Genomic DNA, 17,411 nt, shown 5'->3' with positions numbered 1-17,411 from the left:
CTTTTATTACCATGGACATTGCAACTCTAGAAAGGTTTCCAGATCATAGTAAGCATATCTACCTAAATTTTCATAGCAAGTCATGACCATTGTAACAGGAAAGAAAAAAATCCATGAATCTTTCAGTGTTGTACATGAACTACACAGACAATTCTCCATAGGGTCTGGATCTTTTGTTTACAGAAAAAGAAAGCCTGGATGAAATGCGACAGTCATGTCTCAGATACCTTCTCATTTCATGTAACAACAGTTGGAGTAGTTCTTAAGAATCTCTTTATCAGTTACAACACCTTGCATAGGAGTTTGAAAACAGTATCCTGCCCATCTAAGAAGCATAAATATACAAGATTACCTTCTGGGAGGCCACTGCTTCAAAAGACCCAAAGAAAACATCATGAGGCCACTGCTTCAAAAGACCCAAAGAAAACATACAAGCACAGAGCTCCACCTCAACGGGATGACTCAATGGTAGGAAAAAGAAATGGGCATGGCCAGACCTATAAGGACATATGAGGGAGGATAACCTCCATGCACAGTGAAAAGAAGTTCTATGGTCTTTAGTAACAGTGCATATATAATCTCAGAGGGTAAAGGTGTACGTGAAACACAAAACCACCTTTATCTGGATTTCACAAATTCCAGAAGTTTAACAAACTATAAAATCATAAAATATTACCACTTTGAAACTGCAGTCTTCTTAGGATATATAAACGACATTTTGACTTTCAAAGTTAAATTTACTTACAAAGTACTGGCAAGTCTCCCGCAGTAAAAGCCCCTTCAATTACTTTTCTGTCAGAGATCTCCATACCCGCATGATGATAAGCCACACCACACATTAAAAGATCTGACAATGAAATCATTACATGCATCATTTAACCAAGTTTACTCAAGCAAGTATTCATTCACAGAGCAGAGAAGTAGTAGGTTATATTTACCTCTCAGTTTGGAGTCTTTCAATGAATTTGCAAACTTCTGTAATCTATGCAACACAAATAAAAAAATAATATTAAAAACTATATATTCTTTGGGTATTTTCAACCACCAACTTTCCCATCTTCACAGAGGGAACAAACAGACTGACTCTCTGGGGCAGCTATTGTAGCCTTTCCAGCCTAGTCATGTTTCAAAGTCACAATCTACAATCCTTATGTGTTGTTCACATAAGGCAAATAAGATCATGTTTGAGGTCCAAAATCAGGAGGTAGCTTCTGCAGCTCCCATAATTAGGCAACCCCAAAGTAAATAACAATTAATACAGCTGTATTTATTAAAGGTATCTGATAATACAAAGACATTTTATGGTTTGACTTAAAACACTAGTAAGACCACATCCAATTTAACTATTCATATGCTTAATGCTTGCACTGCAATGCCTTAGAAGTCTGTAAGAATTGTTTTTATGTTTATAAAGCAGCTTTGAGAAACAACTTAATGTTTGTGAAAAGTACCCTAAAAATCTGAGAAGCAAATAAAACTTCCCAAGAAGAGTGTCAATTTACCAAAAAGAATGTCAACTGTGAAGATTTTTTTGCACACTCCTCTGCTAGAAATGGTATTAGCTCAACAGCTTTCCTCACAGAAGTCACAGGTTTACTAAAACATACGAACACTTATTAACAACCCAAATAAAAAAATACCTTTGTTTCTGTTCCATACTCAGTAGAAATTTAGCATCTTTTGCAAGAACAGAAGCAGCCTGCTGTACTCCTTTTCTTGTGGCACAAAACTATAAACAAGAAAGGGGTTTTTTTGAATCAACACTTTTAAGAAAGAAAGAATTTCAAATGCAATAAAAAAAGCTGCTCTACCACAAGTGCTGGTTTTTGTTCTGAGTATGTTTGTATAATACTAGCTATCTTGTAGTTAAGAGTTAAGTCAAATTTGAATTCTGTCTGATTGTCACTGCAAGGAAAACCAAGAACAATTTTGCGTAGTTTCACTGGTCGTTGATCCTCATCTATTTTTAGACATACAGCGGGCATCTTGCTGTCTGAAAGCCATTCTGCAATCTTTAAAAAAGAAGACATAGAACAGAAATTATAAATTTCTTCTTTTAATCATGCTCCTGCTCTAACAGCATCACAGAATAATTAACTTAGCTTTTTTGTCACATATAAACTATTAACACATTTGACATTGCTTTTATCACTAAAATCAGGTGAGGTTCTGCTTTCTATGGAACCAATATAACTTGGACTGAGATCTCGAGTCTGTTGTGATTTGTACTTAAGAAGTAAAAATCACACACAAATCTAAAACTGAAGCATGTCCATACTTGGCTGATAGCTCCATATGGCTGAAGGTAATTTTTTACAGTAGCATCAACCTCACAGCTGTCTTTGGTTGACAGCTTCAAAATTACAAATTTTGTTATCAATCTGAAATTGCAATTCCAGATAAATTTTATAAAATACAACTCCATTGATCAAAATAAAAAGGTAACTCTTACATCTTCAGTGTTTGGGATTGTTGCAGAAACAGCTACAAATCTCAAGGGAGGAATAGTGTTATGCTTCTCTAACAGATGCCAAAGAGAAGACTGAATAGTCTTCATCCGACTGACCACAACTTCTAATGTTGCGCCACGGCTTTCATCCTTTATAACATGAACCTAGCAGGAATTTCAAAAGACTTGCTAAGTATTTCTCCAGTTACAATCTACACATGTGCTAATAAATCTAGTATTTTCTAATTTTCCTTCTATATTCAAAAAATATACAAAAACAGTGCATAAACCCCCATCCTTTTTCTTACCTCATCAATGAGAAACAGTCGTACAAGCTGGACTATAGAATTATCTCTCCATCTTCTAGTCATGCTATCCCATTTTTCCTTGGAGAAAAAAAATCAACAAAACAAAACAACGACAGAAGGTGAAAGATGTCTTAAAGGCCAACATAGGCTGCAACAACAGTCCAGGCAGACATGCCTAAAAGTTTAACCAGTCTTTAAACAGAATCAGTTGAATTAAACCTGATGCCACGTATGTTTCATCTGGCACATGACTGTATTACTAACTGTTGTTTATATGAACTAACAGTATGCACAGCAGTGTGCAGGCAAGCATAAGGACTGCAAAATTACTAGGTATACAAAAAAAGGAGCTGTCCTAGCAGCATATAATTAGAAGGTTGCTAATGTCTGCTTTTTGTGAGTTCTTGTAAGAAGTGGGATTGAAACCTACAGGTGTAGTGATAATAATATCAGCATGATGTATTTCAAATAAATCATCCATCAGTGTATCTCCTGTCAGCTCCTTGCAGGTGAGTCCAATAGGTCCAAATTTTTCTTTCCAATCCTCAAAACGCTGACTGCATAAAGCTTTTATTGGAGCCACTAAAAATAACACAAAATGATGAAAATTACATCAGGAAAAACAAATCTTCAATTGTATTGCTAAAGAAGCCAAAAGCATACTTTTTTAGGATGCCTTCTTGAATTTATTTTCCCCAATTTTCAGCTTCACTTCCAGAACCATAAAATTTGTAACTGGTGTTATTGTCCTTATTATCCTACTCCATGCAGGCAAATCAATGTTAAGCTTTGGGCCCCAGTCCTTCTCATCAGCAAACAGAAACCTTTAATTAAGATTATTTATGCTGTCTCTTAATCCTTATTTTTTTTTTTTTGCAGTAACACATGGAAACCATCATTCAGCTATCAAAGGTTTCCTCGCAGACACAAGAAACCACAGGAGATACATCTTTTCTAATGGAAGATCATACAAATACCAACCTTTTCCAATTATGAATTATTTGAGCACTCTGTATCTGTATTCAGAGAGAAAAGGGGTCATAAATGAGAAACCATCCAAAAGTAGGAGATAGAATACCAGAAGAAATCAAAGTCTATTTAAATCAAATGTACGTAGTGTAGTCAGGGTCATACCAAGTAGCTAACACAGCAGGTAGCAGCTAATGCAGCAGGCAGCAGTTCTCATGCTGGTCCTCATGAACAGACTCCTAAAACACTCTATTTCTTCATACTTTTTTTTTCTGAGGATACATACTGTACTTTTGCAGATTCTTTTTTTTCTAGAAATCAGGTGTAATTCCCAACAAGGCCTGATATATTAGCAACACATGTAAGTCTATACTGGAAGAGTAACCTATATGGAAAATGCAGTGATTTAAATTAAAGAAGTGATCTGTGCATGATCTGAAAACAGCCATAGTAAAAGAGATCTTGCAGTGATTACATTCTAGGCTAGCTAGAGCCACTGGAATATGAATGACTTATCCATATTAGCTCACAAGTGACCCCTAAAATGAAGAGATTGAAAGAACCAGCTGCTGCTTCAGAAAGAGGTATAAAATCTCATAAGAGTATCAGTGGTTTATAAAGCAGGAGCAATAATTAGCTCCGGAAATCTGACTGAGCTACCAGCAAGTAACTCACAAAATTGCAAAGCTAATCATCTTTTGCAATGCAAGAATGTGAGAAGCTAGTGATTGCTTCTGGAACTTTGGTCACCAATCCTTCCCATGTTAAAGCTACTGTGAAACAACTCTAACTGACAGTACTACTGCAAGCCAATTCACATACAAGGGGCCCCTGAGGAACCAGGCACCAGTGCTCACTCCAGTAGTACATAATCTCAATGCCACCTCCGTTCCAACAGTCAGAAAATGGACACATCTCCTTCTCCATCACTGTCAAACCTGGAAAGGTCAGTAGGTCTAATTCCACTAGCAGGTAACTGCTTCCTTACCAGAAGTTCCAACCAGCCAACATCTATCAATTCTACCCAGGCAATTAGAACCTATCACCCGACACCGATAGGCTCAACCTCCACCTGCTGACAGAGAAGCTGGAACATGCCTGTTTATAAAGATCAGTTTACAATACACAGTAAACTCTAAAGCTAGTGTTGCTTTAATGTGAGAAGTTGAACACAATGCAATTAGAGAAAAAAAGGATGAAACTTTTGTAAATGAAAAGATGAAACCTTTAATAGCAAGACTGACAAAGATATCACTGTATGAATTAATTAAAACTGGGATAAACCCACCAATTCAAACTGATTTACATGATACAAACTCAGTTCTCCAGGAAGGAAAGAAAAAAGGTTTAATTGTTGTGCCTATCTCCCAGAATTTTCATCAGTTCCTATACAGATTAATTAAAGGAATGAAGACCACAGTTCTGTTGCCTCTGAGCTACTATACAAAAAACAGCAGTTAGCAGGAAACCTCATCTGGTAAGCAAATACTGGAAAATTTGATCCTCATTTCAGAGCAACAGACAGGCATACAAAAGATACTGGCAGAGCCAGAAATCATGCACTAAGAATTTGGTTTAGTTTCCTTTGCTTCCTTCTTCCCTTCTTGTGTATATCTTGCCCTCTTGGAGGACAAACCGCTTACAAGATTTTCTAATTTTTATTTGTATAGGCAATGCTGAACACTACGATTACACAATGCTGTCAAATACTAATAATAGTTTCAATGGTATCATAAATAAACACTAACAGGAAACAACTTTTTAAAGAATCAGGTAGGTCACAATTTCTTAACATATTTAATTTCAATATTTTTAATGCATTCACTCCGGATCTCTACATTGACAGAATAACAGTTTCTAGTGCTGTCACCAAAATGTTTAAAGCTGCATAAAACTTACTGTAAACAACTTTAATATTTAACCAAGGCAGTGGGGCTTCCATGAGTAATCTGGTAATAGCTAACTCGAACATTACAGTTTTTCCAGAGCCAGTCGGAGCACAAATCACAAAGTTCTTATCTGTATATAAAAGCTGGGAAAGAATTGCAAAGTAGTAAATATAACACAGCTGTCCACAGTATCTATTCATACATCCCAAAAGCATTGTCTAGGGGAAAATGACACAAGGAAATTATTATTACGCTGATATATGTAGCCTTCTAAAAATTTTTGTGTTCCATGAGAAGTTACAGCAAAAGAAACATCATTTGCTACACATCTGCCACAGAAATGTAAATGAGATACTGTTCACCTAAGCTTTTATGTAATAAAGTCTGCCACTGTGACAAACAAACCCCCCACTATGTAGCATTAGATGGCATTAATACAGAATCACTGCCAATGTCCCCTTGCAATCAAACGTGGGCTCATCAGAAAGAAGTATCTTGTGCGCAAATTCAAAATACAATTTGTTTGCTTTCTGTAATTTGATCTGCATTCAGAATTTCAACATTGGAATATATATAATTTAAACAGAATGTTAAGTTTTCAATAATCACAAATCAAAATTTTGCATGACTGTGCTTCCTTCTCACACATTCTATCCTCTACCATCTTAGAAGTCAGGTATGTCCATGTCAGGTTCCTTCATTTTCCTCTGATAAGGTCGATTCTACCTTCCTTCCTTCTCCACAGTGTCACTCACTCATTCAGCCACCCTTCCTCCCTGTAGCATTCTCTGTGCAGCCTTCCTGGCTTCCTTCCTTCCCTCCCAATTCATGCATTCTACTATTCTCACTCTTTTTTCCTTTCCTTCTAGCTGTTAATGCTCTAAAAGTATTCTATGATTGCTAGGAGCTCACATGGACAAACAGGAATCACCCAGCAATCGATTTATATGTAACTGCAGCAATGACTGACACTGACAGTACTGCTGAACAGTTGCAGGAATTACCTGTGTTCTTCATTTACCATTGCCAGTCCTCTAATGCTCAAAAAAAAAAAAAATCAATGAAGTATGAACGCTGTATGAATACAAAAGTTACCCTGATTTTTATTAAGTAATCCTTTGTAACATTCTCTGTGAATCAAGTAGAGAAATTCTACCAAGTTGAGTGCTTGCAACTTCTTGGAACCAGAGTTGCTACCAAGTTGAATTTTTCAATCTTAACCAATTTAAAAAAATATACACACTCATTATCTTTTTAAAATGCCAACTTCTTGACTTTTTTTAACAATGCCATGTCATACACATGACTGCTAAACAAACTTTGTCCTTATTGGTACTTATAAAAAAGGTTGTATTTAGGAGTACTAATACTTGAGCTGTACCAAAAAAAAAACCAAAAACAAAACAACAAACTATTGCCTCAATAACTTTTTTGCAACTTTCATGAAAGTAAATCTTGCTTGCAGCTGTGGTTTCCCTTTATTCTAAGAACAAAGAGTCACAGAAAATTATTTTACAGGCCAATTCTAATTCTCATCAGAAAATAAACACAAATTTGGAACTAAGGAAAAATATTCCAAATCTATGCACAATACTAAAAATTTAAGGCAAAATGAGGAAAATACAGTTCTCCATATCTCCATCTTTGCAACAGCTATAATAAAAGCTTTCTCAGTTTTCCTTTCAAATAAGTTTTAGGTTTTAAAGAAAGAGCATAACTGATAAGAGGGGCATGGACAAACAGCCCTTCTCCAAAAGGACAACCTTCTCTCAAGTTCTGCTTTTCTTAATCTTCCTGTGAAAATCATTAACAAAATATTACTAATCTGTATAAATAAATATAAATATAATCCACATCTTCACACAAATGTATTTTATGCTGAGAAAAAATTTTTTAAAAGTTCTTCTCATCTCTTCCCCCAGCTAAGTACAGCCCTGATCAACCATTCCAGGAAGAGGTTCTAGATATATTACAGTTTTCCAATTCCTTTTATGTTCTGAATATCAAATTATCACTTATATTTATCTACAAAGTACTACTTGCAGACACAGTTACTGTTCTATACTTACATCATCCAAAGCTTTAGACTGTGCATAGTTAAAATATGGGAACTCCTTAAAAATACTTCTAAATTGGGTTGCTTGACGGTATTAAGGAATTTAAAACATTTGAGTGAAAATCAGAAAATTTATTTTAGAACTGTAAATACATCTCTTTCTTGTAATTTAAATGCAAACTTAAAACATATACAGCAACATTTCATAGGCTTGTAAAAAGTTATCTAAAAGTAACCTATTAAATGATTCAGTAGTCTTCTTTTAGATTCTTGGTGTGACATATATTCCACTTCAGTTTAAAAAACATGACCTATTTGAGAGGCCTCAGGATTATACCAATACTCAAGAACCTTCTCCCTGGCACAGGCTTCGTGGAACAGCATATGATTATGGAATGTGAAACTGCAAGGGACAAACCAGATACAAGAGCAAGCAGAACACTGCTCTTAGCCTATTTAAGGTGCCAATGGCCACATGATATTTATAATATAACACTAATTAGCATAATATTCTAGCATAATGTTCAGTCATAACAGTAGCAAAGAAATTCATCTATGATCACTTAGTACTGTGGTTTTAAAGTTATTTTTCAGTCACTAATAACGTGTGTTCTTCAGACAACAACATTCTTAACTAAAACATGCATAAGATGAAAAGAGAGTATTGTTATGTTACAAATCCACATGAGTGAGTTGATCCTTGTCTGGACTTGCACACCGACTGTGACCATCTCATCAGGCTGAGGATGCACACACAGCCAGACATGACACCAACAGTAACAAGAACTATGAACTGCTGAGGCTCCAGGTTGATGTTACATTAAATGACTAAAGAAAGAGGAAAAGCTAAAGCAGTAAAGCAAGAAATAAAAGCAGTCAAACACTAAAAGAAGTAAAGTTAAGCAAGTAACATCAGACTAAAGAAAATGGGGATCTAAAAAAAATTATCTAAATTTTCTCTTTAAATAAGGGAAGTATTTTCAAAATGTAGAGCACTAATGGTCTGTGATTGGCCAATTCAGAACAACTGAGTCCTTACTTAATTAGGATGCTTTTTAAAGCTACTAACATGAATTTAAGATGCCTAAATTTAGACACTTCCTAATCCTGATATTTAACCTACCACTTCACAGGTTACTAGAAACAAAATATTGAAAAGAAAGTGTAAAAAAAAAAAGTTTGACAGATACAGATGAATGGTCAATCATGTTATGTGCTCAAGACAGGGCCAAGAAGGAGGAAAATTACGGTAAAATCTGCTTAAAGAATGGAAATATATCACAGGCATACTACCACATCAGTACAGATCAACAAAGAATACATGAAGTTAATTTTCTCCTGAGAAAACGGGATAGAAAGTAAGATTCAGTTTTCCTAATATTTATTTCCTAAATAATAATTCACTTTTCCTTTACTTAAAGTGTATGGGGATATCTGTGTATATGCATGTTTGCATATAAAATCTTGCATGAAATATATATTATGCAAATTGAAATTTTACATTTTAAAAATAAAGTTTTGAGGATGAAATTTTAATAAGTTTTCTTAGGAATGAATGATCTGTAAGTTGCCTTATTTTCATTCTATACTTTTAAGTCCAAAGGATAAGCACCTATTCACCATTTGATTCCCAGCATCATGTTACAAATCGAAACTATTACAATGTAATGCATGAATACCCAATGGCTACAAATTAAACACTACAGTTTTGTAAATGTAAAACCATTGTAATAAAATCAGTAAATCAGACAGAGCAAATACAAGGATACGTATTTCTGTAACAGCCCTCAAAATTTCCAATTTTCTTTCTGTAGTTCCTAAAGAAATAGAAATAGTAAATTTATAAAATCAGATCTTTTTTCAGCCAATAACCATGAAAAATATTTTCCTGACCTCAAGTTACGTGTTCTGCAAGGAGTTCCAAGGTTACAACAAGGTCTAGGTGATATAGAAGGAGCTGACAGGATAGGACAGGGAGATCCTTTCAAATGAAAGGACCATCTTGGTGGCCTTGTGCTGAGCTCACTCCAGTTTAAGGATGTCTCGCATGTACCAGAGATCCAAGACCTCATGCAGCATGTAGTGTAGCATGCAGAAGGGGATAATCACTTCCCTTAACCTTCTGGCTTTGTTCCCACTAATGAAGCCCAGGATGCTGCTGGCCTTTGTTAGTGCTGGGGCACACTGATGGTTCATGTTCAGCAAGTTGTTCACCACACCCCAGGCACTTTTCCACAGAGCTGCCTCCAGTCAAACCATCCCAGGGGAACCTTAGGGGTTCTTCTCTTTCCCTGCAGCAGGACTGTGCATTTGTTCCTGCTGGTGTTCATCAGATCGCTCCTCCAGTTGAGGCCCCTGCAGCACCGCACTGGTAGCAGGCACATGGGCACAGTGTGACCCAGTAACCACCGCCCTCTGAGCCTGGCCAAACATTTTCAGACCAGTGCAGTGGTCAATCCACCCCTACTGCCCTAACTTGGACACAAGAATGTTGTGGAAGATGGTGTTTCTCAAACACTCTATGATTCTATGAACACCCCTGCTGAAGGTAAAGTAAATGACATCCACTGCTCTCCCCTCATCCACAAATTTAAGTACCATTACTCAATAAGGCAATCAAACAGGAATCATACTTCTCATTCCTGACCTGTCTCCAAATCCCATCCTAAACCACAGCTCTGCCCTGCATTTTTCTGCTAGAAGTAATTTTCTGTTCCATATTTCTGAAGCAGTTAGCCAGGTACACAAGGTACATTCCACAGATGCAGTGAGTCCCTGTCCCAAAAAGTTTAAAATCTAGAAATAAACCACACTTAGCTAAAAACTATTAAAAACTAAAAATTATTTCTAAAACAATAATTTATCATTTCATCAGAATTCTAAGCACTTCCCCTAATTTTCTAGATATCTCCTATTTAACATCTGTTTCTACAAAGATACAAGTACGAGTTACATCACAAACAAACATTTCATTTTCAATATGTGGTTTCAAATGAAGATGAGACTCTTTACCACATGAAAGGACAAGGCTGCTCTTTTCCAAATTGCTTAGAGGACTGATGTGAAGTGACATTTTCAAATACGTTTACATGACTTAGCACTTCTGAAACTGTGAATCTTCTTCATAAGTTGTTGAGCCAGCTCATATTAACAATGCAATTAAGTTCCACAGAATTGCAATACATTCTATCAATTTCAGCCAATTATCTCACCTTGAGCTGGTGAGAAAATGTTCTTCACTCTACCTCAGATCTTGGATATCCATCATTGTTATATACCAAAGGTAGACTATGGACAATTTTTCTTAAAATAGAGTAAAAATAATTACCTGTCATATCCAGAATCTCTGAAGCATTAGAAAATGATTGAAATTTAATTCCATTTTCAGACACAGTGTCCTCATTATTTACCCTATGCAAAGTAAAATCTGAGTCTTTAGTTATTGGAGCATGATGATTATTTTTCCATAAACTTTCTTTTCTCACTTCTTTCACGTTGTCACTTGTATTTAAGCAAGCATCAATTTCTTTCACATCAACAGAACTAGCTTTAAATTCTGCATTTTTGTATGTATAACCAGACTTTTTAAATAAGCTGCAAAAGATCCAGAATTTTCATTAGTTTGTTGCAATGTTACACAGTTTGTCTAATATTTGGAAAACATGTATGTTTGTATTAGAAGTAGAACTAGTAAGATACACTAATAATAAAATTGTATCTAACTTTATTTGATCTGACATAAAAACTTCTTTCAAGATATATTTTAACCCTATTTTCATTCCAGAAAGAACCTGAAAGAATTCACTGCCTGTCCAGCTAGGCTCTAACTCCCAACAGCAGATTAACTTTGAATTTCTGCATAATTAAAACCAATAGAGACATACAGGTTCTGAGGAAACCTCTCCTCCCAAGCAGCACTGAAATCACATTGAGAACTGCTCGAGGAATTTACTGCTGACTGGCTGACCACTGTTCTGAAAAACAAGTGATTGTTGCCTTCTTGCTTGTTACCGTGCAGATAAAGAACTCAGAGGAGTATTTTGCAAAATCTTTGTTATCTAACAATTCCTTTAAAACGTAAGCAACAAATCTCATGCTTACTTTTCTCAAGAAAGAGGCTGAGCTCAGGTCACATTTAATTAAAGTACTAAAATACTGGCAAAAAGAAGCATCTTTTTTCCTTATACTGAAGGGAATTAGTGCCTGGAGCCCTGGAAAAGAGTACCTTCAACTGAAGGATCCAAAACTTTGTGTTAAACAGATTAATCTAAAATAATAATACCATTCTGACAGTGATAAGTTATCAGAGTTGACTAGACATGTACCTTTTTCTTAACATTGAATGGACACTCTCATCATCATCACTGTTTTCTGGAAAATTACTTAACACTTTATTTTGTGAAAGATTTGCACCAGGTTGCTGAGAAAACTCTATTCCTCTTTTAGATTTATCTTCATCAGAAGAGAGAAATGATGAAACTATTTTCAGACTTTCATGCTGAAAACTAATTTTCTCTCTTTCTCCTAGACTTAATTGTAGCACTTCTTTTTCAGAGGCTATGCCAAAAGGAACTGGTGCTGATGATTTGTCTTCTACTTTTTCAGTGTTACTCTTACATTGTTGTATAAACATCTGGTGCTTTCTCCCTCCTACAAAAACAATAAATTCATATTTCTATTAATATTCATATTCTTATTCATAATCATTTAATCAAATATTTTCCAAACAGTATCAGCCAAATTTACATATGTTATATGAACTGACATTTCTATCTTATTGCAAGAACTTTAGTGTATATTTTGACTCATGCTAATGAACGTAATGTATTTGTTGTCAGTTAAAAAGTTATAAAAATAGGGTGACTTTCTTTGCTTCCTATACAAAGTAAAGGAGCAAAACTGTTCCTCAGAACTACAAAGTAGTTTGTAGGACAGAACTCTTCACCCTGTCCCAGAATAAAGATGGTCTTTAAAAATGACACAAGGACCAAGCTTGAAGTTCCTGGTACAAACAGCTGTGAGATAAACGCTGCGGTCTCAACAGTCAGAACTGGTACCAATGCTGGTGACAGGCTGCTCTCACAGCCCTCTTGGTTAATTACCACATTTTGCAAGACTAGTTCTCAGTAGGATGGGTGTCCTGATCTGGCAGACCAGATCAACATGCATTGCTGTTGGCAAAAGGAAGGCAAAGGCAGGAGCAGAAATAAGCAACTAAACCCAACAAGATAACAAAACAGTTCTACTCTGCAGTCTATTAATTTCAATGTTATCCACTTGGAAATTTCAAATTATAATGCCCTGTTTGTGATACAAGCACAACAGTTCTAATTCTACAAACACCAGAAGGCTTATTTGAGTAAGTAGCTCTTAATGGAATTGCTTGTGCCTAAAGTAGAAAATAAAACAAACCACCTTCTGTTTTAAAATAATTCTTAAATAGAGAATATCATAATCAGCACAGCGGCTAAGAAATGCAGAAATCTGGTTGACAGAGAGAAAGCAACAAAATTCTTTAAAATAAATTTCCTTAAGGTGATTCCGAGTGTCTAGATGGGAGGAATATGCCACTTTGCAGCAATTAACGACCACATTCAAATTTCGCCTCCTGAACGGCAATTTGATAAAAGCCCAAAAGGGAAGAAAAAAGTTAGTTTCATATAAACTCTGTACCTTGAGTGAGAGACAGGTCATCAGATCCATGTGTTAACATTGTGCTCTTACAGCCCTTCCCACTGTGATACAGTGCTTCGTGAAACAATGTGGAGTAACTGAAATTTTGATTATACTTCTGACCTTGCCCACTTCTGCACAGTAAACCTGTGGCCTGTAAATGCCTAAAGAGGACTGTTAACGCTCCAAATACATCTTACACCAGCATTCTCCACTAAAATACATTCTATGTCCATACTTGCGTACCTAGAATAGTTCATATTGCACAGCAAAAGAGGAGGAAATATCTGTCACATATTATTTGTTAAGTAATTTTGAATGTCAAATATTATGGTTTAGTTGGACTTTGCAGTGTTATGTTTATGGGTGGACTTGATCACTTTAAACGTATTTTCCAACCTTTCCAATGATTCCATGATTATATTCTATGATATTTTACCCATATGAGTGCTGGTTGACTTTTTTTCCAGTTCCCTCTGTAGCTCCTCTGCAGCTGGAATTTCAGCAATAGTTGGAGCAGGTGCAATAAACCAAGTCTTAGGCTCTTCATTTTCTAGATACCTATTTTTAACACACAAATATAAGGTAAAAGCATTCTGTAAGCACCCTCCACAACATCTAGCTCAAAATCACTAATTATAAATAACCTACTGTTCCTCTTGCTACAAAATATTCTTATACTTCAATTCATTTGATTTTTATTTCCATAAAATTAAAGAGGTAAAACTTCTGCTAACCTCTATGTGTTATAGCCCTAAGATACACCTGCATCATTCAATGTGCTTGGAGACATTTCAAAGTATGGGTCATGAATCTGGAAATTTCTAGTCCCACATTTCTATCAGTAGACAAAAAAGTGAGTCACAAGAATACTACTGTAAAATGATTCAGAGTGTGGAAAATCTTGCAGAACAGTTATATATGTCTAACAATAAAGCTTTACCTTTGTCTCATATCTGGTCTTTCATAAAATAAATTTTCCAGTGGAAAGACCATGTCTGCAGAGTTGAACATTTTTAGATCAAATTTGCAAAGGGCAGCACAAGCAACTGTAAAACTGGAATTACAAGAACTGAACCTGTATAAAGCAATAGGAAGTTTATTAGTTCTAAGTGCCAATATTTTCTAAATTGTTTTCTTTTAGAGCTTTTGCCTGCATCCTTAATTCTTCTTCAAACAGAGAATCTCTGTCCTGATAAAATATGGTTCCTATTACTTATGACTAAAAAATTCCATAGGGCAGCACTTTAAACAACCTTTACACTAGTATGATGTGTCTGTAGGAGAAAAGCGGGTAGGAGTGAAGATCAAGACAAAGTTTATATTAAAGTATTTGATTTCTAGAAATAATGCTAATATTCTTTTATACAACTACAGACTATATACTTTTTTCTCAAATTGTTTCTGTTCTGAAGGAAAAATACAATGTCTTATGATTACAGTCTGTCAACCTTTTGCAAAATAAAATTATACTGTTACCTAAAAAAGTCAACAATTATTTTAATTTACAAGAAAACAAGATTTTTTTAAACCTACATGCAAATTGCTTACCTGGATAACTGGAGTACAGACCCAACTCCTTAATGTTGTTAACAGGTTTGTTCTGAAACATCAGAAACAGATATTATTTCTAAACTATTTATAATATACACCAGTCTTAAAAATACTCCACCTAATTTAAATGTTTTTCATTTAGCACCAACTGTAGACATTAGACATATTTTCTTTATGCATTCATGTTGAGAAGTTTGACAGCTCTTAATTGTGCTTGAGGACAAGTTTAAAAAGCAAAGATCTTACTAAAAGAATACTAGAGAGATGATTTTTTTTGATTCAAAAATCTTAGATTCACTAAAACAAATGGTAAAATACCAAATAAAGCTTATAAAGTCCAATAAAGGCCACCTCTGGAGATAAGGTAACAAACCAAAGCTATCTACTTTACCTACAGAGATATACCAAAGGCAACACTTCTTTTGTACTCCAGTATCTCATCAGTAACACATGAAAAGAATCTTTAAGAGTGCTAGTAATAATCCATGCTGGTGCTTATCCAACCGAATAACCACTGCTCCATCAGCAGAGATGCAAACACTGCATACCAGTATGAAATGGCTTTCCTATCTCAGGTGGGGAATCACCAATCTATGATTATGCAACTTCCACTTAAGTAGTTCAGATTTATGATTCCCATCCTTGAACAGTCTTTGTTATATAAAGTATTTGATCCCTCAGATCTTTATGGCCCCTGCTCTCTATGCCATTTATTCTTTGATCAGCTCCATTTATTCCAATTGCTTGATTATATAAATAAAAATAAGATGTCATGGTCATTCTACGAGACTATGGAAACCTGAAAGAGATGCACTCCTTTGTGCAGCTCTGCATTCATCCAGCTGCTCACAGGATGTAAGCTGGGACATCCCTCTCAAAATCTCCAGACAAGCAATAATGAAAAGTCTCTCGGACTTTTAAAAGAATAAAGAACAAAACAAAAAAGGCCAGGGTGTGGTGGTGATGGTGGGGAGAAGCCCAAAATGTCCCCACAATGGACAGAAATAAAAGGATCCTTTCCATATGCTCAATACTGTTTGACTGCACAGGTAAAATGCATATTCCAGGCGGCAGAATGAGGGAGTAGGTGTTTGTAGGAGCAGCACGGACCATTGATTCACATTTACAAAAAGCTGTTTGCCAAATCCTGTGAGAAAAGACCTCTCATGTATCTGCTTTAAGAAACACCCCACTACAAACACTACAGGCCACAAGGGGTTTTGCTCACTTTTGAAGCCCCTTTACTTTTCACCCTCCTCCTAAGCCAAGTCCTTTCCTCAGACCACCTCAGTGCTCTCTCCCGGGGCACAAGGTGAAGCTCGCAACCTTCCGGAGTGCTAGCCCAAACAACCCGCGACTGCGCACTCCCGGCCCTGGTTCCGGTGCCCCAAAGATTCAGAGGACATCCCCAGCTCACTTGCGCTCCTTCCCGGGCTCTGCGAGCCCCTTAGCGTCAGGCTTCCTCTCCCTTCACTGAGGAAGCAGAACCTGCCAGCGCCGCTCCCACCTCACCGACAGCGCCTCCCGCCGCCAGCACCGTGTAAAATGGCGGCTGCAGTGGGCCGCGTGGAGAAACCGCCTCAGCCGGGCCGGCGGGAAGCGGCGATGGCCGCCCGCGCCTCCCTCCGCAGTGTGCGGGGGCCGGCCGGCGTCCCCTCCGGCTCGGGGGCTGAGAGAGCTCCCGCCGGCGTTCCCAGTTCCCTGCCCGCTCGGGGGCCGAGGGCTCCCGCCGGCGCGAAATGGAGGGCGGCAGGCCCGCTCCCCGGCAGCTGCCTTCTCTCTGAGGGGCGGCCCGGCCGCAGCACCTGACAGACCCGCTACTCGGAAATCCTGAAGCGATAGGAAGGGATGGGGCTAAATTCCCCATATAAATTGTCAAAGAGGAATGTGGAGAGACTCCACTGGTGCAAGATTTAGAGCTTGTCCAAACATGGCAATTACTCTCTTGGAAAGTCCTTACTCACTTTGACCCCGGTATAAACTAGAAAAGGCAGCTGATTCCTGACCCCTATGACTCTGTTAGCAAAATGATTCCTGCAGAAAGAAAAATATACGGAAAATATTGATCGTTAATATACTTTATAGTGGATTTTTGCGAGTTTTTTTCCTTGCTGATGAACTGGAGCCACAAAATGCCTCAAATTCTACAAATTGAAGCAATATCACATAAAGTATTTGTAAAATGCAGCAGTAAATTGCTTTTTATTTTCCCCCCCAGAAATATTGCAATTTATAATCCTGGACTTGCCATTAAAAAATAGTTTTTGAACTAGTAAATTTTAAATAAATTGCAGAACTGTCTCAGTGTAAATTTTAAGTTGGTTCAAAGCTTCATGCCATTCAACAAATACTATAGAAGCAGCTACTGTAAATATGTATTTCCTCATACATAAATAGATGAAAAGATTTTCTCAAATATTGATTGATTTTAACATAAATAATTTTTATTTAATTATCTTTTTTTCTTTTCTTGAAAATATTGATTAATTTTTAACTTTCCATTTCAAATTCTT

The 17,411-nt window shown here is 36.6% G+C and overlaps 1 protein-coding gene across 8 annotated transcripts in view; it reads right to left on the bottom strand.

Annotated features, from left to right (window-relative positions):
• The window catches only part of HFM1 (HFM1, ATP dependent DNA helicase homolog), a 38,852-nt gene extending 21,498 nt beyond the window's left edge, over positions 1-17,354 (bottom strand). Inside the window, exons 1-16 of one of the 8 annotated variants that reach the window (XM_027651732.1) lie at positions 16,185-17,354; positions 14,896-14,947; positions 14,288-14,422; positions 13,784-13,905; positions 11,997-12,321; positions 11,000-11,265; positions 9,441-9,488; positions 7,685-7,755; positions 5,626-5,758; positions 3,188-3,339; positions 2,758-2,835; positions 2,453-2,614; positions 1,812-2,012; positions 1,641-1,729; positions 939-982; positions 746-847 (exon numbers count right to left, since the gene is read on the bottom strand). In XM_027651732.1, the coding sequence (XP_027507533.1) occupies positions 746-847; positions 939-982; positions 1,641-1,729; positions 1,812-2,012; positions 2,453-2,614; positions 2,758-2,835; positions 3,188-3,339; positions 5,626-5,758; positions 7,685-7,755; positions 9,441-9,488; positions 11,000-11,265; positions 11,997-12,321; positions 13,784-13,905; positions 14,288-14,358 (1,864 nt within the window). In that variant the 5' untranslated portion in view covers positions 14,359-14,422; positions 14,896-14,947; positions 16,185-17,354. Of the gene's footprint in view, positions 1-745; positions 848-938; positions 983-1,640; positions 1,730-1,811; positions 2,013-2,452; positions 2,615-2,757; positions 2,836-3,187; positions 3,340-5,625; positions 5,759-7,684; positions 7,756-9,440; positions 9,489-10,999; positions 11,266-11,996; positions 12,322-13,783; positions 13,906-14,287; positions 14,423-14,895; positions 14,948-16,126 lie in introns of all 8 variants that reach the window. The other 7 variants (XM_027651730.1, XM_027651726.1, XM_027651725.1 and 4 more) reach the window with 7 other exon arrangements.
• Positions 17,355-17,411: the final 57 nt, after the last annotated feature.

Source organism: Corapipo altera, unplaced genomic scaffold (genome assembly GCF_003945725.1).
Source record: "Corapipo altera isolate COAL_440 unplaced genomic scaffold, ASM394572v1 57, whole genome shotgun sequence".
Taxonomy (NCBI): domain Eukaryota; kingdom Metazoa; phylum Chordata; class Aves; order Passeriformes; family Pipridae; genus Corapipo; species Corapipo altera.
This window is presented reverse-complemented; position numbering and strand designations above follow the sequence as displayed.